The sequence below is a fragment of the Balaenoptera borealis genome (assembly GCF_965194805.1).
Source record: "Balaenoptera borealis genome assembly, chromosome: 3".
In the NCBI taxonomy this organism is placed as follows: domain Eukaryota; kingdom Metazoa; phylum Chordata; class Mammalia; order Artiodactyla; family Balaenopteridae; genus Balaenoptera; species Balaenoptera borealis.
The window spans coordinates 121,061,285-121,083,173 of NC_138866.1; the positions used below are offsets into that span (position 1 = coordinate 121,061,285).

The following is a 21,889-nucleotide window of genomic DNA, read 5'->3' on the forward strand; positions in this document are numbered from 1 at the left end:
GAACACCCCTTCCCTTTGCCAGAATGGTGGTCTGATGTTCCTTATAGGTAGCCTGGGGAGGACAAGACTATGAAGGGTCACCGTTCCTCCCTCATCAATCCTGAGTGAGCAATGGCAATTCGAGGGCCAGGCCAAGGGCTGGAAGCAATCCGGGGCCAGGGTGGCAGCTCCACAATGCCTTCAGGAACCAGGTTCCTTCTGACTTTCTCCTCTGCCACCCATACTTAGCTTTTGTCCTAATGGTTGCAAGATGGCTGCTTTACTGTCTGGTTTTGTGCCTGCACTCCAGGCACAAAGAGAAAAGGGACTGAAAGGCAAAAGGCAAGGCTCATGCCAGCTAAGCCTGCTCTTTTCTATTTTTTTAATCGTGGAAAAATAAACACAACATAAAATTTATCTTAGCCACTTTTAAGTGTATAGTTCAGTAGTAAGTGCATTCACATTGTTGTGCTATCAATCTCCAGTCTCCTTTCAGCAAAACTGAAACTCTGTACCCATTAAACAATAACTCCCCATTCTCCCTCTCCCAGTCCCTGACAACCACCATTCTACTTTCTCTCTCTATGAATTTGACTACATTAGTACCTCATATAAGTGGAATCATACAATATTTGTCTTTCTGTGGCTGGCTTTCTTCACTTAGCATAATGTCCTCAAGGTTCATCCATGTTCTATAATGTGTCAGAATTTCCTTCCTTTTTAAGGCTGAATAATATTCCATTTTATTGATGGACACTTGCGTTGCTTCCACCTTTTGGCTATTGTGAATAATGCTGCTATGAATATGGATGTACAAATATCTCTGAGACCCTAATTTCAATTCTTTTGGATACACCCAGAAGTAGAATTGTTGGATCCTATGGTAGTTCTATCTTTAGTTTTTTGAGGAACCACCATGATGTTTTCTATAGTGTCAACAATCTCCTTTAACAAAGGGCTTTCCCTGAAGCCCCAACCAGTGAATTTCACTTCCATCTCATTGGCCACATTAGTTCATGCGACTGCCTCTAGCTGCAGGGGAGTCTGAGGAAGACTGTATTCTCAACTAGGCATAGAACAAACATTCCCTGACCTGAGGAGATTCCTGTGTGCTGGGATGGTCTAGATGTTTGTGTCCAGGGCCAAATGTCTGAGTCGCAGCTGAGCCTGTCCTACAGACACTCTGCCTATCCCCTGCCCACAGTGTTTGCCCTTTCTGGGGGTATCAGCACCTTCTTAAGCCACTGCTTCCAGGAATGACAGCCAGTACTCATTTCCTTCCCTCCTGACCTGATCTCTCTAGCAATTATGATAAAAGTCTTCCCCCAGCCTCTGCCATAAACTATATACTATATAGTTTATGCTATAAACTACCCTGTGCTGTTCCTTCACTGTCCATCACGGCTGAATTGTGCCTTCACTGCCAGACTGTTAGTCCTCTGGGACAGGACCTGTGTCACCACCTTGGGGCACAAAGCACAGGACTGACTCCTGGTCGAGGAAAGGAAAGCAAATTCCTCTAGATTAGTTCTAAGTCCTGCTGTGGGGCTCCTGGATCTCTCAGCTCAGGGGCACCTCTCCCTGGGATGCTTCTCCCCCAGGTCTTGAGGCCTATTCGGGGCTACTCATCCTGAGAACTGTGAGGCCAGGCCCAGGCTGGACAGGGCTGGACAGAGCAGAGAGAAGCTGGATTGGAGGGAAGGCTGATGACCTTCAAGAACTCTGGACCAGATGGCCTGGCCTTGATCCCTCCACTCTCTGCCCCATCCCTAGGAGCAGTCACACAGACACAGCCGCTATCAAACTTACATTCAGAAACACATGTGCACTTAGATGCAGAGAGTTACTCACAGGTGTTCACAAATACACACACCCATGCCTCACTGCCACACACAAACACACTACAATTAAGTTTGAATTCAGCACTTACATTCAAGGGGGCAAATCTTGGTTCCTCCACTTAATGGTTGGATATCCTTAAGTAAGTTACCTATCTCCTTGTGTCTTAATTTCCTTATTTGTGAAAATGAGGATAATAATAGCAGTTACCTCATTGCATTGCTGGAAAGATGAAATGAGATAAACTGGTAAAGAGCTTAAAACAGTGGCTGACACACAGAGATGAACATGTATCCATGCATGTTTCCTAAGCCCTCTCCCATACTGCTGCTGGCACTTGGTGGTGGGTCTGGCCGTAAGATAAATTGGAGTCCCTTTAATCTCTCTGAGCCTCAGTTTTCTCACCTATAAAATGGGGATAATATTATCTACATGGTCCAGCTGTTGTGAGGATTTAAAGAGGCCCCACATGGAAAGCTCCTAGCCTCTACCCTGGCCCACAGAAGCCTGCTACACTTTAGCTGTTGCTGTCTGTAACTAATGGAGAACAGGTCAGAGAACAGGTGCAGGGGCCGCATGTGCGGAGGCAGAGGCCTGACCCCCATCTCTCCCCAGGTTGGAGGTTCAAGCCTGACCCCCCTATCTCCTCCCAGGCTGGAACTGGTTCCTATAAAGACAGAGCCCCAGGTTCATGGGGAGGGGCTTGGGGGCGTGTCAGAGCTGCTCCCCCTTTGGGGGCCTGGGGTGGCCACTAGCCTGGCATGGGGCTGGGGGCAGGGCTGGCCGGGTGGCCGGGGGTGGAAGGAAAAGGGGAAAACCAGCTAGGTGGAAATTACCCTGCGGTTGGCTCAGGCGCCCACGACACACTGTATTTATAGAGAGCTCCCAGCAGCTCTCAATGCCTCATAGTCGAATTAACCCTTTCCAGGCCACGGTACCAGCCTGGTGGCGGAGAACACTGGACTGGGGGTCAGACAGCCAGATCCGAGCTCCGGCTCTGCTGCCAGCGGCCTGGACGGGGAGCCGGGGTGGTCAGTGACCATTCACCTGTCCCCCTAGCAGAAAATAAACTTCGGATCTTGGGAGGGTGGGACAGGGTGGGAGATGGGCAGAGATCAGACCAGCGCCCCTTTACTAGGGCCCCCGCGTGGGTCTGGACCCGGGTCAGGGGCGGGTCCCGGCCGGGTGCCCTGCCCAGCGGGCGGGCTCAGGCCTCTGCCCCAAACCTTCGCCGCGGGGCCAATCCTGCCTCTGGGGCGCACCCGGGCCGCCTTTCCGGGCCTGCAGCTTCCTCCAGCCCGCCCCGCCCCTCGGACTCCCGGGGCCGCCCCCGGACCCCTTTCGCGCCCGGCCTCGCGGCGGCGGCGGCGGCGGCGACTCGGCAGCGCTCCGCCGCGTCCCCGAGTCCCGGGAGTCAGGCGCGGCGCGGTGAGTGCTTGCGTGGCGGGCTCGGCGCGCGTCCGGGCGGCCTTTGTTTGCGGCCGAGTCCTGCCCCGGGCTGCCGGGCAGCGTGCCTGCTGCAGGGCTGCTAGAGCGGGCGGTGAGCCCCGTCTCTCGCAGGGCGCCCCCACCCCAGCCCTCTCCCCGGGCCCGGGCTGGCCTCCGCGCGGGGAGCACGGTGAACCCCGGTTCTGGGTCCCAGAGGCGGCAGGGGGCTACCAGAGTCCAGCCCCGCCCCCAACCTTGCCTCCCCTCCCTGGCCGGCGGGGCCTGGGGCAGTGTGGGACCTGCCCTCCCTCGGGAAACCGCCGGAGGAGGCTGGGCGGGTGGCTGTGATCGCGGAGGCCCTGGGTGTGCAGGGGGAATAGAGGCAGATCTGTCATTGTGTTGATGATTCTGGAAAGCTTCACGAAGCCGCTAGCTGGAGCTAGGAGGGAAGTAGGGTCTCCCGGAGTCCCTGCAGAGGAAAACACCCTGACCTGACCACTAGTTCTGAGGAGGGGGAGGTGCCAGGGAGAGGAGGGCGAGGGGCTGGATCGGGGAGTGGGGGTCCATTCTGCCTGGCCCAGTAGGATGAAGGAGTGGGCGACTGGAGGGCTTCCACGGGCAGCAGTGGGCACGAGGGGACAGATTCTGAGAAGGATGGGCAGGGACAGCTGGCCTGGGTGAAGGGATGCATAGGTGTTGGGGGCTGGGAGGCAGAGCATGAGGGAGCAGGGGTGGGGCCATTTGGGCTTGGGAAGTCTCAGGGAGATGGTGGGTGGGGTAGGATGGAGAGGGGGTGGAGGAAAGGTAGGGACCCAGGGTGGGGACACACTAGAGGGGAGGGGATTGAATCCCAGTGTCCCAGGTCCTCTATTGCTGCTTAGCTAGCGAATTGGCAGGTTTCGGGGCCTAAGGCAGTGAAACGCCAGAAAAGGGGATTTCTTTCTAAGCCAAACCTGCCCTAATGAGAGATGTGTGATGGATGACTCAGATATGGGATCTATCATCGAGGAAAACATTAAGCGAATAGGAAGGCAAAAACCATTGGGGAGTTGGGAGGGTTTGTTTGACTTAATTGAGAAAAACTACCTTCAAATTGGATGTGGATAATTGTAAATAAGTCTGATTTCATCATTAAATGAAGGCCCTAGGTCCTTCTCTTACATGCTTGTCTTTAGCAGTTAGCTTCTATATTAGAAAGTAATGAAGCTGTTCTGTTTTTAAGAGAGTTCTTTATTTAGTTCAGCCTCCTCTCTGACTCCCTCTCGCCTCCCAGAAGTCCCTAGGAAATCTGATGCTGTGCAGCCTTCCTTATAGTTTGGGGGCCTGCACACAGGTGGGTGCTTTTGGAGGCTGAGAGAAATTGAAGTCTAAACTTGAATTTTAACTCTAAACATGTCCAATGGGTTGGGCTGATCTGAGTGGCAGGGCTCTGAGGCTGTGGGTATGAGTGGTGGCTCATATTTCCAGCTCTTTTGGAAATGGGAATATTTTGGGTGAGTATATTCCCTGATATCTGGAGTTCCTGAGATTAAGCATTAACACTTACGTTAACCATTAAGCATGGAAATCTTTCTCCGCTGTATTACACATATCACAGTCTGACATCAGGACACTCCTGATGTCAGTGAAATTTTCCTTCATGACTTCAGATCAGCACTGTGAACATCAGTTTTTGCACTAAGGACTTGTATAGCAAGGGGACTCTTGAGGGAGTGAGCTTTGCACTAAGTGGCTTCAGTTGATGCTTGTATTGGTCCCATGACTGACTTTGGAATTCTTTTCTCTCTTCAATGACATCACTGGTGGTTTCTCCTGCCTGCTTCCAGTGAGCTTTCCAATTCATTCCAGACTCCTGTGTTCCAAGAAATCAGACAATCCAGCTTGTTAGAGATGGGAAGCCTACATTAAAGCAAGCCCTAGGATGAGAAGGGGTTCTGGGATTTGAGGACCACTTTTCCTTCCTGTCCTCAGCCCTCTGCACCTCTGTCTGGGCACCCGATGGAAGCAGGCTGGCTGAATGTCTGAGATACTCAGATGCCTGATAGCTGGGTCAGGTGCATGAATATTTGTGGAAAGGACAGTTATAGAAGTGTTGTCCCTTCTGTAGAGCCTGTGTCCTTATTCTGCTGAGGTTGACTTCTGAAAGTTCCGGTGGGAATTCCTCTATCCTTTTACTGTAACCTTCTACGGAGTCGTCAATCTTCATTCTTTGGAGTAGGATTTGGGTTTGATGCTGAGCTGAGCAATACTGTTTGGGGTCAGAGACTGAGTGTGATCATAGAGCTGTAAATTGGGATTCCACAGCACCCAAAGAGACTCCTAGAAAGTGTTGTAGAACAAGTGTCTGGCTTATTGCAGGCTGCTTCTTGGTTGGACATACAGGGCTTGTGCTATGTGAAGAAAAATGACCCAAATCCAAGCAGCCTCTGAGATTAACAGAGCCTGAACCCATGGCCCTGAGTCACGGGGTCAGGGGAGGAGGAAGAAGGGCAGGCAGGATGATGTAACTGCCCATGAGCTTATCCTCTGAGTGGGTGGCCACTTCCATTGCTGTCCTTTTCCCACACCCCCAGGGCAGGAATGACAGGGAGGTCCACTGGCAAAAGAGGGAAGGCATAGTCAGGGCCTGGGGGAGGGCAAAGAGGGTGGGAACCGGTCCATGTGATCTTTGAGAAATTTCTTTTGGTCTCGTTGGCTCAGAATGGATCAAACATCTGGGAGGGGGCCACGTGTGCTTTATGTAACCCTTGCCTGCCAACCCCAGTTCTGCCACACCTGCAGTAAGAGATTCCAGATAGGCGCATTGAGTTTTCAGGTTTGGGGGCGTGGGGCTGTGCTGGATGCAGTCCTATGAGGTAGGGTATCATTAGCTCCATTGTATAGATGGGTAAACTGAGGCCCAGAAAGAAGTCCTGTGCCCAAAGACATGCAGTTGGCAAATTCTGGGGCTGGGATGCTGTCTCCCTCCAGAACTAGCTCTTTCTGCCACTCTGGAGGCAGACACAGTCTTTACCCCTCATTCTGGAGCCTGATAAGATGTGCTAAGGGTCCCCACAGCAAGGCAGAGGATTCATGTGGGGAGCTGGGGAGAGGGCAGGCCTGACCTGGGTATCCCAGAGTAGTTGTCCTTGCAGCCCAGTTGGAACTATTGCTAAGAGTTCTTACTCTTCGAGAGGCCTGGTCCTCAGCACACTCGTGCCTTTCAGGAGTCCCTCTCACACCCTCCAGTTCTGCCCAGTGCTCCCAGCCAGCTGCCCCCATTCTTCCTCATTCTCTTTGTGGTCCAGAGAATGAAAGCCTCCTCCACACCCCTAATGCCTTTGGACCTTTGGCCTTCCTGAGGCTTAGGGAGGGTATGTTGGAGGGAACTCGCTGGGAGTGGAGTTTGAGAAACATCTATTGTTGGGAACCTTGGAGCAAGGAGAGATACTACCTCTGGGAGGCAGGGCTCCCAGGTCACCCTAAGTCAGTGTAGGCTCCCAGGAACTGGGCCTCCCATGGGGGAGACACTGGAATGTGTGCTTATGGGGGAGGCCCTGTACTGGGGGATGTGGTGGCAGCGGGGGCAGTAGGGGCTTGAGCCCACTGGGAAGAGGAAGGGAGAGAGGACCACCAGGAATGAGCCAGACACAGAGATGGAGCCGAATTGTGATTTGCTGCTTTGGAGCTTGGGTGCTGATGGGGTCCTAGGAGCAAAGGGGGTCAGAGAAAGAGTACTGTTCCCAGGGACCTAGATGTATAGATGTATATAGCCTGTCAGAGGAGGCTCAGTGCAGAGGATCCCAGGAGGCCTTTTCCCCATGCCCATGGCAATAATAACAAAAGTAGTAATAATCGTTACCACTGTTTGAGTGCTAGGGGCTTTAAGTCCTCTGTGTATGTTATTTTATTCTTACAGCAGTTCTGTGGGGTAGGATTGTTACCCGCTTTTTAGGGATGTGGAATCAAATCTCAAAGAGGTTAAGTCATTTAAACTTGATCATGTGTCTAGCAAGGCTTCCGAGTTAGAATCTGAACCTAGGCCTGTCTGCTGTACCTGAGCTCAGACTGTACCCTGGGGCAGGCAAGGCAGCCTGATGATGCCATTCAATAGGTGAGGAATTGAGGCCCAGGGCCACTTGTGAGCAGGCCCTTAGTCACCTCTCATGGTGACTGATGACTGAGCGTGGCAGCCTACACTCGTTTCTCTAGGCTCAGATTCCCATCTCTGTGATGGGCATGGAAGTGGGCACTGGACAGGTGAACTCCAAGGAGCCTTCAAGCTCTGAGGACCGGTGGCGCCTGCTACACTCACGAGGAGGAATCCCTGGAGATCCAGGGGGGCTGGTGCTTAGGTGGAGAGGGGTCTGCAGCATTGTTCTGCCAGGGTGAACCTCTTTCAGGGTAGAAACCTAAAGAATGTGAAGGCAGGGAGGTGTTTAGGTAGAACACATCTGGAGTAAGTGGACCCTTCCTTGAGTGAAGTCTGGAAAGGCTTCTGGAAGGGATGGGGTTTCCAGACATATCTAGGTAGGCTCTTAACAGGACTCCGCAGAAGTTGAGTGAATGCAGATATGTGTGCCGCAGGCCTGCCAGGGCTTGACCTGGGATCCGCCCTCTGATTTGCTCTTATGCTCTCTCATGCCTTCCCTTCCTTTCTCCACTCCCCTCCTTCGAATCCTTTTTTTTCTGGCCAGACCTCTTCTGGGCTAAGTGTAGCTTTCACTTTTTTTCAGGGCTCTGTGTTTCTGATGGGGTGTGTGTGTGTGTGTGTACCTCCCGTGTGCACCCACGTGCGTATATAGCCTCTGCACGCACTTCCAGTTCTGAGATGGTGTCACACTGCCTTGTCAAGTGGCTGTTGAACCCTGGAAGATGCAAACTCATTTTGTGGTGGCCCCTTAGCCAGAAGAGGGTGTGAGAGGCAGGCCAGCTGCTGTAGCAAAAGTCACCGTGTTCTCAGATCTGCTGAGATGTCTACATTCTCTCTGGTTTTGCCTCCTCCGGTTCTGATGCCCTGACTTCAGTGTGGAGAGGGTGCCTCGGTGGGGATGGTCTGGCTTGGGGAGGCCAGGGGCTCTGCTCTGTCCTGTTCTCCCTCTTCCTTGTTCTTCCTATAAGCCATAAGGGAAGCAAGCTGCAGATGCCAGCCCCACTCTGCCGGGCTGGCGCTGATGACACACTGCCGTCTTGACTCACACAGAAATCACTTTGAGAGGAAGAATTGATTTCTTCTCTTGGGTGGGATCACGGGGCTGGGGAGCAGTGCCCAGTGGACAGCCTTGAACTCCAAAGGCCCAAACTGACTCATTATCAGGAAAAAGGAAGGCCAACAGGATGCCCAGGGAACTCTGGAGATCCCCTCGACTCTTTCCCCAGACTCCATTTACAGAGCACCTATACTAACTAGGACAGTTTAGATAATTTTGCTCAGTTGAGTCCTATAATCATCCTATGAGGGTAGAGTTTAAATTCCTATTGCACAAATGAGCAAACTGAGACTCAGAGAGGATGTTTTCCCAAGGTCGCATGGCTAGGAAGTGGCAGAGTCTGGATTTGAACCTATATCTCCGACTCCAGAGTCATCTTCTAAAACACCAGGGCTCACTCCTTCCATGAAGCTTCTCGTGACCACACCAGCCCAGCATGTGATCGTGGTCATAGCACAGGAAGGAGGCCAGGACCTTCCTTTGACGGTTAGGGAGATGAAGACCCTGAGAGGCAATGGGCTTGCTCTAGCGAGCCTAGCAAGTCAGTGATAGAGCCTGGTCTAAAACCCACATAAATCTTTATGTTGCTCTTTTCCTTTTTCGTTTGTTAATACAAAAGAATTACATGCTCGTTGTCAAAGTTATAGAAGTACATCAACTAGAAGGTGGAAGTAGACCTTTACCTTCATCCCCATGCCCCAGAGTTGGGTTCACTATCACACTTCCAGACCCATTTTCTATATACAAACATTCATCCATCCATCTCTCTATCTATCTAAACACACAGGCATTCATTCATTCATTCATTCATTTATTCATTCACTGAACAGTGCTTTGAACACTCATTATGTGCCAAGCCTTTGGTAGAACTAAGGATCCAATAGTAAATAAAGCAGACGTGGTTCCTGCTCAGGGAGGTCCCAGTATGACACGAGGTAAACAAACTGCAACGCAGAACAGGGACATCCTTAGAGTGGCAGACCTCCAACCCAGCTTTTCTGCCAAGGTGACCCTCAGGATGTCATCCAGGAAGAAGGAACTGTGTTTGCAAAAACCCTGTGAGGTAGGGAAGAGGGTCTCATTGTAAGAGACCCTGATGAGAGGTCAGTGGGAGGAGGTGAGGCTGGGGAGGTGGGCAGGGCTGGACCAGGCAGGGCCCTATATGCCATGGAGGAGCTGATTAGATATTGAAAGTGATGACATGATGCACTTTTGTTTTTACAGCAGTTTTTCTGGTTGCTGTGTAGAGTCTAGATGGGAGTATAGAACTGGGTTGGGGGACAAGAGAGAAAGTGGGGGACCAGTGAGGAGGCTTTTGTAGTCTTGCAGGCAAGAGATGATGGCGACTTGGCAGACCAGAGAGAGAAACAGAGGTGGAGGGGAATAGAGAGAGTAAAGATATATCGGGTTGCCAAACTTTTTCTGTGAAGGGCCAGAAAGTAAATAGTTTAGGCTTTGTGACTATTGCAACTACTCAGTTCTACTGTTGTAGTGGAAAAGCAGCCACAGACAATATGTGAATGAATGAAGTGTGGCTGTGTGCCGATGAAACTTTATTTACGGATACTGAAATTTGAATTTCATGTGATTTCCATGTGTCATGAAATAGTCTTCTTCTTTTGGTTTTCTAACCATTTAAAAAGGTAAACCTTGTCTTAACTGGTGAACTGAACAAAAGCAGGTGGTAAGCTGGATTTGGTGCTGGGGCTGTAGCTTGCAGACCCTTGAGATATATTTTGGGCTCAGGGATGACTGTTCTTGGTGACGGATTGTAAGGGTGTGAGAAATCAGGTTTCTGGCTTGATCAGAGGGGGTGGAAGATGGTGCCTTTACGAAGTGGGAAGGGCTGGGGAGGAACAGGTTTGGGGGAGAAATCAAGAGTTTGAAGAGGGACATGTTAAGAGGGAGATGCCTGTGAGTCATTGGAACACAGATATTTAGGAGACAGTTGGGTTTAAGTTTGGAGCTCAGATGAGAGGTGTGGACTTGGAGAAGTAAATCTGGGAGTTGCCAGCATATAAATGATATTTAAAGCCATGGGAGTGGATGAAATCATCTAGGAAAAAATAGTAGAGAGAATTAAGGAGAGGGCCTAGGAGCAAGTTCCAGGGGGTTCAGTGCCAGAGAAGGAAGGGCCTGCACTGAAATATAGGAGATGGAGTGAGAGGTAGGTGACTAGATCTGGGACCATGGGACCATTTATTAATATAGAAATTAGGTCATATAACTCACAATATTCTTTATTCACATGACCTATGTCATGGGCTTATTTCCATGTAAGTACACCTTCTTTTGAAAGGCGGTATGCTATTCCATTATATAGATGCACCATAATTAATGTACCAGTTCCCTGTAGTTTTCCATTTTTGCTGCTGCCTTGGTATCTTTGAGAATGGAGCTAGTGTTTCTGTAAACCAGTCCCTGCCAACTATGGCCCCTGGGCCAAATCTTTTGCCGCTTGTTTTTGTATAGCCCAGAAGCTAAGAATGGTTTTTACATTTCTAATGGTTGAAAAAAAAATCATGTGATTCATGAAAATTATATGCAATTCAGTTCCGAGCGTCCATAAATAAAGTTCTATTGGAACACAGCTCTGCTCATGCATTTATGCACTGTCTCTGGCTGCTTTCCTGCTGTAAGGGCAGAGTCGAGCACTTGTGACAGATATGGGAGGGCCTGCAAAGCCTAAAACATTTGCTATCTGGACCTTCACAGAAGAAATTTGCTGACCCCTGCCTGACTCGATTCTACATCCAGAACCAGCAGTAGGTCCTACACACAGGCTGAGCAGGGTATTTTGTGCATCTCCGGGAGGACACGATCTAGAGAAAAAATTCTTTGATGCCCGAAATTCTGCCATCAGCTCTTATTTTGAGTAAACCATTGCCCTTTTAAAATGTCATCCTTTAAAATTCAAACCTCCTCTGCAAGGTTAACATTACATATGCATCAGTTAATCAAAGGTTGGGCCTACCTATGGCAACAATATTACTCCTCTACTTAAAACCCTTTCTTTCTTATCACCTACAAGCTAAATCCAAACATGACCTCCTGTTCCAGCCCTGGCTTGCCCTTTAGCTTCTCCTCCTCCTGTGACCACCATCTTACATCTCCTGTCTGCTGACATGGAAGGGCCTGCATTCCTCCAGCCTCCCATGCTGCTTCCTACCTCACTGCCTTTGCCTGGGTTTCTCCCAGTGCCTGGAATGGCCTTTCCCAGCCTGACCACCTGGGGAGCTTCAGGTCAATCTTAAGGGTTCACCTTTAGGGTTATCATGTCTCTGAGGTACCTCCAAGTGGTCCTCACTGTATCTTAAATAGTACACTGTACTGAACTGCAGTGATTTCTTGCACTCCCCTATTGTAATGCAGGCTCCTTGAGGACAGAGACTGGCTTAGTCCTCTCTCTGTCCCCATTGCCTGCCTAACAGGCCCTCAGTGAAGTGAATAGCTAAATACACGAATGAATGTATATTCAAGGACTCCTTCGGCTGTAGATAATAGAAACCTGGCTCAAACTGGCTTAAGGAAAAAAATAAAGATTACTCATGTATCTGGGCAGTCTAGTCTAGCAGCTTGCTTCAGGCCTAGGGGCTGAAATGTTGTTTTCGGGGCTCAGTATCCCTCCTGCCTTCACCTCTGCCTCTGTATTTGTTTGGATCAATTCTTTAGGTTATTGCTAGCTGATAGATTCATTGCCAACAGCCCCAGACCACATCCTTCTTAGCAACCTCAGCAAGAAAGAGTGTTTTCTGAGAGGGCGAGCAGCAGAGCCCTGGGAGGTCTTTGATTGGGTGTGGCTTGGCTCACAGGCTCATTCCCAAGCAGATCACTGAGTGGGGGCAGGGCAGGCATTCTCCAGTAAGCTGGGTCTGGTCACACGCTGAGGCCTGAGGCTGGGGATGAGCCCCACCAGCACCAGATGGAATGGGTTCCCTGCAGGAAAGTGGAGCCCTGTTATCACCAGGAGTCAGCCTAGAACGAAGGAGGGGCACTCTAGAAGAAAGGATGAGGAACAAAATAAGAGTATCAAGACTGACTAGTGGGGCTTCCCTGGTGGCGCAGTGGTTGAGAATCTGCCTGCCAATGCAGGGGACATGGGTTCGAGCCCTGGTCTGGGAAGATCCCACATGCCGCGGAGCAACTAGGCCCGTGAGCCACAACTACTGAGCCTGCGCGTCTGGAGCTTGTGCTCTGCAACAAGAGAGGCCATGACAGTGAGAGGCCCGCGCACCGAGATGAAGAGTGGCTCCCGCTTGCCGCAACTGGAGAAAGCCCTCGCACAGAAACGAAGACCCAACACAGCCATAAATAAATAATTAAAAAAAAAAAAAAAAAAAAAAGACTAACTAGTGAAGGCAGAGAAGGTCTGCGCAGCATCTGTTTTGCTTCTGTATCAAGGAAAGAAGGGACAGAAGCTGTTAAGAAGGAACCGAAGTTCAGGCCAGGAGTGGAGGTGATAATCTGCTTTAAATGGATTTGTCTTCTGGCCCCTAGGATTGCGGAGTGAATTTGGAGATAAGATCTCTGAGAAGCTATCAGGGATATTTCAGGACAACTGGGGTAGATGGGGTGGGGGGAGCGGGAAGGTGTGGGTCGCAGCATTCCAGTTTCCCACTGTGTACAGAATCAATCCAGGGTCCCTAACTGACCCCTGAGCACCTCCCTTGCCTCTCATCTCCTGACTGCCTCTCCTCGGAGTCCCCGTCTTCCCAGAATATGCTGTGGGTGCTTGCTCCTCCCCGTGACTTTGCTGGTGCTGCCCCCTGTGCCAGACAGCTGAAACGTCTCCTCCTCTATGAGGTCCAACTAAACCTCCCCACTCCTCCATGAAGTGCTTGACCCTCCATTCCTGTAATGCCGGCTATAAACCTGCATCATGTTTGTTGTGTGAATGGATAAATGAATGCTGGAAGACCTAAGATGGGCAAATAACCAGTTTTATGGGGAATAAGGTAGATTACGGGAAGAACAGATTGGTGACCTTAATCCCTGACAAAACCCTGGAACTAATTGTCAATTGAGCACTTGAGGAAGAGTCCAGCTTCTTCAAATGAGCCTTTTTTCTGGTTCTTTTCCACTTGAGTGGTCCCCCGCCAGAAGCAGTGACACTTTGGGGATGAGATAGATGGGCTGCTGGGTGAGTGTCAGCACAAGTAGGAAAACTTGTAACCCCAAAGCCCTGAATAGTGGATGGACGTTGATCCTGGGGCAGACCCTAGTGCTGTAGGGCTTTCCTGTTCCTGTCCTCTCCCTAAGGACCTTGATGACACAAGAAACAAAGTGGGGAGAGGAGGGCAACCTTTTTAGATAAATTCATTTGTTCTCTTCATCCACCAAAAAATTATTGAGCACCTTCTATGCACCAGGTACTGTCAAAACAGTACTTCAAAAACGGCATCGTTACATAATATCGTGGCATGGTTACATAACACTGTGACTGCACTTAATGCCACCAAACTGTACACTTAAAAATGGTTAAAATGGGAATTCCCTGGTGGTCAAGTTGTTAGGACTACACGCTTTCACTGCCGAGGGCCCAGGTTCGATCCCTGGTTGGGGAACTAAGATCCCACAAGCCATGGGGTGAGGCAAAAAAGAAGAAAAAAAGTTTCAAATGGTAAACTTGATGTTGTGTGTATTTTGCCATAATTAAAAAAAATATATCATGGCAGTTAGTTGGAGTGAGGGACTCAGCTTAACTGGATGAAATGTAATAGTAACAAATGAAACATCCTATAAAGCTCCACCCCTTCCCTGAAGTTTTCGGAAGAGGATGGCAGAGATGTGCATCTGCAGCAATGTGAGCAAATGCCTGCTGGTTGTTGGCCACAGATTTGACAGTCTATTATTTTGGGTTGTTTTGGTGAAAAATGTGGCATGGTTGCCCAGTATGACCTCTACCAGGGTGAGGAAGATCTAATACTTGCAGGGCTGTTATAAGGGAGGGGGCAGACTTGTTCTGCATGCTCCAGGGGGTCGAATGAGGAATGATATGGGCTGACAGACTTCGGCTCAGTGAAAGGTAGAGCTTTCCACCAACGAGAGCTGCTCAAAAGCCAGTGGATTTCTTTGGGAGGTAGTGGGTGCCCGTCACTAGAGGGAGCACACAGAGGTTGTGGGAGTGGCCAGAGAAAGCTTCCCCGTTCTGCGACCTGACCATTAACTTCTGCATCTTCTTCAGGATTTGTTGCGGGGGGGGGGGGGGGGCTCTTCTCATTCCATGAGCTCCCTCAGTGATCCCAACTTTGGCTTCCATGAACAGCTCCCCCGTCCTGTTTTGAGTTCCAGCTCTGTGTGTCCAGGAATCCATCAGACATTTTGTCATGGATGATCGATTCCAAGCCCAATCAGAATTGTTCTTCCCCCTCATTTCCAGGTCTCCCCATCTTCTATGTGTGACACACGCACCCATTGGTTGAAGCCTTCGGTACATCCTTGGCTCTTTCAGCCCCTCGCATACAAAGAATCCCTAAGACCAGTCATGTCTACCCTTGAAATATCTCCTAAGCTGTGCCCAGGTATCATTAAGTGACTCTGATGAGATAGTGTTCAGTTCATGTTTTGAAACACCTATTTTAGATGTGGTTTCCTTTTGCTGCTCTGAGCAGTAGCAATTTTCACGGGGTGGGAAGAGGGGGAAGAGAAGGCGGGAGAGGAAGGGAGGGATGAGTCCCTAAATTAGTCACTTCAGATGCTGTAAGAAAGATCCAAAATAACGGTGATGCTAGAATAGATGCTTATTCTCACCCAAGTGACAGTCCGGGTATGTCCAGGGCTGATACTGCAGCCACTCAGGGGCCTTCTGTCCTGCTGTTCTGCAGTCCCCAGGGTGTTGCCTTTGGCAGCATGGTCCTAGATTGCTCACCACGTCTGTGTTCCAGCCAGTGGGAAGGGGGAGGAGAAGAGAGAGGGTATGCTCCTTCTCTTTAAAGGCATGCCCCAGAAGTTGTACACATCAGTTCCTCCCACATCCTATTAACCAGAAAATGATCACATGGCCATACCCTGCTGCAAGGCAGGCTGGGATCTGTAGTCTTTAGCCAAGAGGCCCTGTGCCTAACAAAATATTCTACAGAAGAGGAAGAGAATAGATGTAAGGGGAACACTAGTGGTTTCTACCACAGTCATTTTGTACATTTCAGTGTGACCTGCATGGCAGTTAATTGGCTAGACCTTAAGGATAGAGTACATGAAGGCTTAACGTACTAATGACGTTCCATTAGCATCCAGTAAAGCGTTTTTTCTTTTATAAATGGGAACATTGAACTCAGAGAGGGGAAGTCACCTATTAAGACTGCACAGCAAAGTGTCAGAACTGGGACTAGAACCCAAACTTTGGGCTCACTTTTTACTGTTGCAAAGAGATCTGGCTGAGAGGCAGACAAGCAGTGCCAGGAGGACAGGTCTCCTGGGGCTGGGGAGAGACCACCTTTCCCAGCCTGTCTACCTGGGGAGCTGCTCATCATTTGTCAGCACTCACCTTTGGGTTATCATATCTCTGAGGTGCCTCCAAATAGCGCTCACTGTATCTTAAACAGTACCTGTATGGAGCTGTGGTGATTTCTGTGCACTTCCCTATTGATGCAGGACAGACGCAGCTTAGTCCTCTCTGTTCCCAGTGCCTGCCTACCAGGCACTTGGTGAATAGTTAAGTCAATAACTAAATACACAAATGAATGTATATTCAAGGACTCCTTCAATTGCAGGTAATAAAAACTTAGCTCAAACTGGCCTGAGGGGGGAAAAAAATGATTGGCTCAAGTATCTGGGCAGTCTAGGTGTGCAGCTTTCTTCAGGCATAGCTGGATCCAGAGGCTTAACTGCTGTTTTCAGAAGCTGTGCTTCTATCCTATGCTGGCTAGCAAAGATTGGCACTGGTTATGTGGCTTGACCCTTCTTGCCCTCTCTGTGGGAAATGTCCAAGCAGCCCCTGCAGGAATTGGGAAGAGGCAGGGGGTTAAGAGAATATGGGGTGTTACTGGTGGTCATGGTAGGGGCAAGGAGTTCCTCTTGGATATCCCCAGGTCCAGGGCATCTTGGTATAGAGCCCAGCCTCAGCCCTTGATTTTTGGTTTTGGCTTTATGGGGGTACATCTTGGGTCATCTCTTGGGAGCTTCCCTGTGGCTCCACCTCTGCTGAGGTTGGATGCACTTACTGTACCCTCAGGCCAAGGGTGGCCTGGCCCCCTCACTCCTGCTCCTCTGGGAAAGCCAAGGCACCCTGTGGTCTTTCCTGGCAGGGTTCCGTGGAGTTCCCACATTCGGCTGGAACTGGGGTTGACGAGGGGGAAGGAGGAGGAGGAGGAAGAACCGGCTGCTGACTCACTGGGAGGGGCTGTACATCCTGACTCCAGGGCAGGTCCTGCCTGGGGATGACAATTCCCCTTTGTAGAAAAGGTGGGCAACGTGGTATGAATGCAGCGTGAGGTCTGTGTGTCTCCATGGGGCTCTGTGTACTGGGCAGCCCATCTGTCCCACTGGTCACGGGCCATGCGCCCATTCCCTGGCAACATCGTGTCTCTGAGATGTGTTCCTCCCTCCTGCCCTCAGCTCTGGGAGCCCAGATATTGGGGTGGGAGTCTCTTGGTGTCCTCGGTTCTGGTCTGTCAAGGGCCTCTCCCCAGGGAAAGCATGAGAGTGGGAACTTCCCTGAGTCCAGAGTCTAAGAAGGGAGTTGAAGGGAGCAAATCCAGTGCCCACCCCTGGGAACCTCTCATCCTCCCTCTGGAGGGAAGGACAGCTCGGCCCTTGGGGAACCTGATAGTTCTGGTCGGAAGAGAGGTGCTCCCTGACCTCCCCACATTCGTGGGGAGGCAGGCAGTCCCAAGCGACCCTGGCAAGTACAACCCAGTGGCAGGAATTAGCTTGATGGATGAAGGAGAGGTCACAAGAAAGGTCTCGAGTGCCAGGCAGAGGAGTGTGGGTTTACTCCCACGGTAAATAGGGAACCATGAGAGGTCCCTGTGGGGGAAGGATGTGAGCAGATTCCTGCCTCAGGTCCTAAGAGGAGACATGTAAAGTGTGGGGTTGTCAGGGACGGGCTGGAGGGTCCCAGGAGGATCACAGGAGTGCTGGTCGCACAGGTCAGGGTGGGAGACGGTGGGCATGGGCAGCAGTGGGAAGGGTGAAGGAGGCCCAGGAAGGACAGGCCTTGGTTCTGTCTGGGGGTGAAAGAAAGGAAGGGAGACTTGGAATCTGGGAGCTTCTTAACCTTAGTCCCTGTGATTCCTTCAGTGGGCAGGCAAGCATGGCAGGCCGCTGGCTGCCAGCACTTCCTCTGGGCTGTGGTGGCCCTTGTAGGCAGGATGTGGCGCCCGCCAAGGGTGATTTTATGAATGGAGCGCGAAGGCTGCTGACTCAGCAGGCGGCAAGGCTTTGAGGCCGCCAGGTTTGGACCGGAAGTGTCTGGGAAGGAAGTGGCTGCTCAGGGCTTCCCCGCCGCGGACAGCTGGGGGTGGAGGATGGGCTGGGCAGGATGCACCCGGCTTGGCTAAGGGACTCCCTCAGCTCAGCTGCTGGGTGTGTGTGTATGGGGTGGGGAGTGGGGTGCTAGGCGGGGATTGGGAGGGTTGAGGCTGGGTGCCTGTGACTGGAATTGATGCTAATGGCTGTTGATGACATTTGCTCCCTGGAAGGGCAGAGAGGTGTGTCAGGAGGTGGGGAACTCAAACCCTTCTCATCTGTGCTCCCTGGCAAATTACATCACATTAACGAAGTCCCCTCCCTTATCTGGGCTTTAATTTTTTTCTTCTTGCAGAATGGGACCAAGTCAGGCAGCCCGGCTCCCTGGGTGGTTTGGAGAATGTGAAACCTTTTATATTTTTGTGAAATCGTGTTGGATAGCATGAATCGACCCTGGTGATATGGTTTGGTCAGGAGGTGGCACGAACAATCAGGCAGCAGCTGTGGGACACAGGGAGAAGGCGGACAGCTTGGTGGGGCTGGGGGCGGGCAGGAGGGCAGCCAGGACCAGGAGCAGGGCTGGACCCAGGGAGGTCTGGGCCTCCCTGGCTCAGGTCTGACGTGTATCACAGAAATACCTCACTCGGTCCTGACTCCGCTTGGGGGGTCAGCCCCAGTCCAGGCCTTGTCCATTTCTGATCGGTCTTGGGCACTCAATACACAGAGGTTAAACTAGCTAGTGTCCTTTCCCTTCAGCCCCGTACTCATATACCAGGCTGCCTTCTAGAAGTCTCACCTGGAAGTTCCTGCACAAACACTGCTCACTGTACGTGCCCTACACTGAACCCTTCCACATTCTCTGTCTCCGTGAGTGCCCCACCTGGTCACTGGGCTCAAAACCGCGGACACCCTGACTGCTCTCTCTCTCTCTCCCCTGTCCTACCATGCTGTCGCTTTCCCCCAGACCTGCTTTGTCTCTTCTGTCCAGCTCTTCTCATTTATCCTGCACATGCTGTCAGAGTAATCTTTAGGAACCACAGCTCTGACCATAGCCTTTCCTCTATTCCAGAACCTTCAGTGGCTCCCAGCTGCCTTTAGGATAAACTTCCAACCTCTTAGCCAATCTCTAAGTCTTATTCTCCCCGACTAGCTGTTGTCTTGAGCCAATCCGTGTACATCCTTGGCCTGAGCAGGCAGACTTGCCTTGCCGCCTTGCCTCTCCTTCCTTTTGCTTGCATACTAACATCTTAGAAGGGGTGGGTCCCAGCTGCCCCCTGCCCTGCTCCCCTGATCCAGCCTCCCCAGTGACTCACTTCCCTCCTGCCAGCATCTCTCAAAATATCCCTCAGCAGGGAACCTTGTGCGGGTGTAGGAGGGAGGACCTCCCAGCGGGCAGTTGCAGCCTTCCACCAAGCTGGTCCAGGGGAGATGAGGTGAGAGAGGGCCTGGGGAGGACATTTTGTGACAAAGGCCTCACTTCCTCTTCCTCGCAGGCAGGGGCAGCCTTCCACCACGGAGAGCCCAGCTGTCAGCTGCCTCACGGGAAGATGCTGTGTGGACCAGGCAGCACGGGTATGCGTGTGGCCACTGCCCTGGGAGTGCTGTGGCTCTGCCTCGCAGGTGAGGGGAGCAGAGTGGGGCCTGGAGGTGGGGGAGGAGGGGACCACTCCCACCAAGCCTGTCTATCTAGCAGGGCTGGGGAGGTTTTGGCTAACCTCCTCCCAATCTCCTCTCTGCCCTATCCACCTCGTTCCTACCTCTGGGATCCAACAGGCAACTTACTTTACATTTTTAGCCTCTGTTTTCTCTTTGGTAAAATGGTAATGTGAGCACTAAATGTGATAACGCTGTTTCTCGAACAAACTGTATGTGTGCTTCCTCCCCAGGGCCTTTGCACATACTGTTCCCTCTGCCTGAAACTTTCTGCCCCTGAATGTCTGCATGACTTGATCCCTTATTTCATTCAAGCCTTTGCTCAAATGCCACCTTCCCCAGGCTTTCCTGGCTACCTGTATAAAATAGCTCATCTTCCCTCCCTTTCCCCGACCTTACTTCATGCTTCTTCCCAACATTTATCTCTACCTGACATATTATATGTTTGCTTGCTTATTGCCTGCTCTGCTCAAAGAGCAGGATGTATCCCCAGGGCCAAGACTGATGCCAGCCACATAGCAGGTGTGTAAATCTTCCCACACAGTTCTTGGCACAGAGTTAGCATTCAATAATGGCAGCTACTTTAATAACAGCATCATCATAATTCAAATCCTTATCAGTTTCTGCTCTAAGGGAGAGTTTGCCTTCTCCCGCCAAGGGGAAGACAAAGTTGAGTGTCTGGTGCCATCTGGTGGTCGGAAAGAGGAAGCACCGCTTTACTCAGAGCTATTGATCCTTTGATTTCTTTAGACAAAGGGCTTTGTCTGGGTGATTCCTCCGGTTTCATCCCCCAAATGCCCGATACAAGGGGCACCCTGTTGGTCTCCAACTGGAGAGCTGGCCTGTGGCACCTGGCATTGTGGCAAGAGATCCAATGCCCACTTAAGACCTTTAGAGATCACTACACACTGCAAAGATGATGATACCCACTCCCTGTATGTTATTCATGATGAAAATACTAACTATAAAATGCTATTTTTCTAAGTGTGAGAAACCTTTAATGAGTGCAGTATTCAGTTAGCTTTGTTTCGAGACTGTTTGATCTTCACACTTTTTGAGTGTGCCTGCTTTGCTGGTGCCCAAAGCACACAATCTAACCATTACCCAAGAATGGCAGTGCCAGGCTAGGGTACACATCTCACCAAAAGAAAAGCTATCAGGAACCCCTACTTAACTTTCCAGGGCTCTAAAAGAAGAGCTGGACTGGAGGCAGAGGTGACTGGGTGGGAGGCTGCAGGGTATATCCACAGGATAGAGGGCAGGGGTAGGAGCGGGGGAACCTGCCCCACCGGGCTTTTCTCTGGTTATGTCATACTCTTTTTTCATTCCCTTTCAATCTCAGCTTAATATCTCTTTATGGAGAAAGTGGCTCACCACCATATTTAAATGCATGGGTATTCTTTCTTTCTTGCATAAAAACTAATCGTGTATTTAGGAAAAGAAAAATGAAAAAGCACTTGTGATTCTTTCTCATCCAGAGAAAACCACTAATAACATTTTGGTGCATACTTTTTTAAGACTCCCTTTTTACAATTTATAAAGATAATATATATTTGGGAAATGCAACCAGCACAGACAGGTGTAAAATACCTGCCAGAGTTTCGAAAAGCTACCTCCTTGCTTTCTATCCATTGGCTTGCTTTCTTCCTTCATACCCCTAATCACATACTAATAAGAATTTGTGTGCTAGTTTGTCCCTCTCTCCCACTAAAACGTAAGCTCTGTAGAGGTGTGACCTTGGTGTTGTTCTCCGTGGCATTCCTAACTCTTACCCCTGGCATAGTGGGTGCTTACTATATTCCTGCTGATTGAATTAGAACCAAAGGTAATAAACTCTTAGGCCTTAAAAAAAAAAGGGGGGGTGGTGGACAGGGTCTGAAGTTAACCTGGAAGGGGAGGGGGACTAGGGAGGCCCGGAGTGTCCCGTCCCCTCCTCACCGTCCCACCCCACCAACCCCATCCCCAGGCGCCGCAGTGGAAGTCTGGATCCCTGAAGACCCCGTGGTGGCCCTCGTGGGCACTGACGCCACCCTGCGCTGCTCCTTCTCGCCCGAGCCTGGCTTCAGCCTGGCACAGCTCAACCTCATCTGGCAGCTGACAGAAACCAAACAGCTGGTGCACAGCTTCGCCGAGGGCCGCGACCAGGGCAGCGCCTATGCCAATCGCACTGCGCTCTTCCCAGACCTGCTGGCTCAGGGCAACGCGTCCCTGAGGCTGCAGCGCGTGCGCGTGGCTGATGAGGGCAGCTTTACCTGCTTTCTGAACATCCGGGACTTTGGCAGCGGCAGCGCCGCGGTCAGCCTGCAGGTGGCAGGTGAGAGCCGCGAAAGGGGGGTGCCCTCCCTTTGGCACACCCCTCATACTTCCCGCAGCCCCTTTACCCACTGCCCCAGGGC

General features: G+C 51.0%; 1 protein-coding gene across 1 annotated transcript in view; it reads left to right on the plus strand.

Annotated features, from left to right (window-relative positions):
• The first annotated feature begins 3,099 nt into the window (after nt 1-3,099).
• The window catches only part of CD276 (CD276 molecule), a 30,386-nt gene continuing 11,596 nt past the window's right edge, over nt 3,100-21,889 (plus strand). The window contains exons 1-3 of the mRNA XM_082386921.1: nt 3,100-3,246; nt 19,334-19,460; nt 21,460-21,807. Of these exons, the coding sequence (XP_082243047.1) occupies nt 19,388-19,460; nt 21,460-21,807 (421 nt within the window). The 5' untranslated portion in view covers nt 3,100-3,246; nt 19,334-19,387. The remainder of the gene's footprint in view (nt 3,247-19,333; nt 19,461-21,459; nt 21,808-21,889) is intronic.